Genomic DNA, 1427 nt, shown 5'->3' on the forward strand with positions numbered 1-1427 from the left:
CTATCAATGCTATTATGTTTAAACCCAAATGATATTATTGCTAAGTCAAACTTTTCATGCAATTTCCTATGTGCCTACTTCAAAATGTATAACGATTTTACCAACTTGCACACCTTTTGTTCGTTTCTAGGTAGAAAAACCCTTCAAGTTGTTCCATATAGACTTCCTCATTGAGATCCCCATTTAAGAATGATGTCTTGACATCCATTTGATAAACATGTAAGCCATGTATTGAAGCTAAAGTGAATAATATCTTTATTGATGTTGTTCTAGTTATTGATGCATAAGTGTCAAAATAATCTATTCATTCATTTTGTCGATAACATTCGGCTACCAATCTAGCCTCGAATGTATTTGGAGATCCGTCAACATCATATTTTCTCCTAAATACCCATTTATACCCAATAAGTTTGGATCCGGGTGGTAAATCGACAATTTTCCAAGTATTATTAGTCATTATCGAATCTATTTCATCCTTAATTGCATCTTTTCAGAAAAATGTTGTCATGAGAAGCCATAACTTCTTTATAAGTTTTAGGGTCAATTTCCACTTGTAGAACAAAGGGAATTGTTCTTACAATATTCAACTCATTTTCCTCTACTAAATAAAAGAAGATAAGTTGAGAATCATTTTTATCCCATCCCAATTACTTCTCAACTCGAGTTCTTTTGCTTCTTTGTGGTTCATAGACTCATCAATATCCTTAGAAGACATTTCATCACGCGTTCCACTTGAGCTAGGGATAGTTTGAAGATTTTCCCGCAATTCATTATCGGAAGATAACGAATCTTCAAAGAACTCTACATCACTATATTTGATAATTACATTGGTCTCCAAATTTTAGCAATCTATAAGATTTGGTATTGTTTGCATATCCAACAAAGGTACATTTGATGCCTCTTGGACCTAATTTGTTCCTATTAGGGTTTGTGTTCTTACAATAAGCAATTCACCCCCATAGTTTGAAATACCCAATGTTCGGTTTTCTTTCTTACACAATTCATAAGGAGAAACCTTTGTATGTTTTGAAGAAATCCTATTAAGTATCTTATATGCACTTAATAAAGTTTTAGCCCACAAATTAAATGGTAACTTAGCATAAACAAGAATGACATTAATCATTTCAACTAAGGTTCTATTTTTTCTTTCAACCAAACCATTTTGTTTGGAAGTTCGAGGTGCAGAACATTAGTAAATTATGTTATGTTGTTCACAAAATAAGTTAAAATCTTTGAAAAAATATTCACCACCTCTATCACTTAATAAAATTTTAATTTTCTTTCCTAGATGATTTTCAACTTGGTTTTTATACACCTTGAACATGTCAAAAGCCTCATGTTTATTTTTCATCAAATAAACATGTATATCTAGTGCAATCATCAATAAAGGTAATAAAATACCTAATTTCACCCCTAGTTAACGTGCC

At 31.5% G+C, this 1427-nt stretch overlaps 1 protein-coding gene across 1 annotated transcript in view; it reads left to right on the forward strand.

Moving 5' to 3' along the window:
• Positions 1–975: 975 nt before the first annotated feature.
• The window catches only part of LOC111405937 (vacuolar protein sorting-associated protein 53 A-like), a 1495-nt gene continuing 1043 nt past the window's right edge, over positions 976–1427 (forward strand). Inside the window, exons 1-2 of the mRNA XM_023035061.1 lie at positions 976–1019; positions 1373–1389. Coding sequence (XP_022890829.1) covers positions 976–1019; positions 1373–1389 — 61 coding nt within the window. The remainder of the gene's footprint in view (positions 1020–1372; positions 1390–1427) is intronic.

Source organism: Olea europaea, chromosome 1 (assembly GCF_002742605.1).
Source record: "Olea europaea var. sylvestris chromosome 1, O_europaea_v1, whole genome shotgun sequence".
In the NCBI taxonomy this organism is placed as follows: Eukaryota; Viridiplantae; Streptophyta; class Magnoliopsida; order Lamiales; family Oleaceae; genus Olea; species Olea europaea.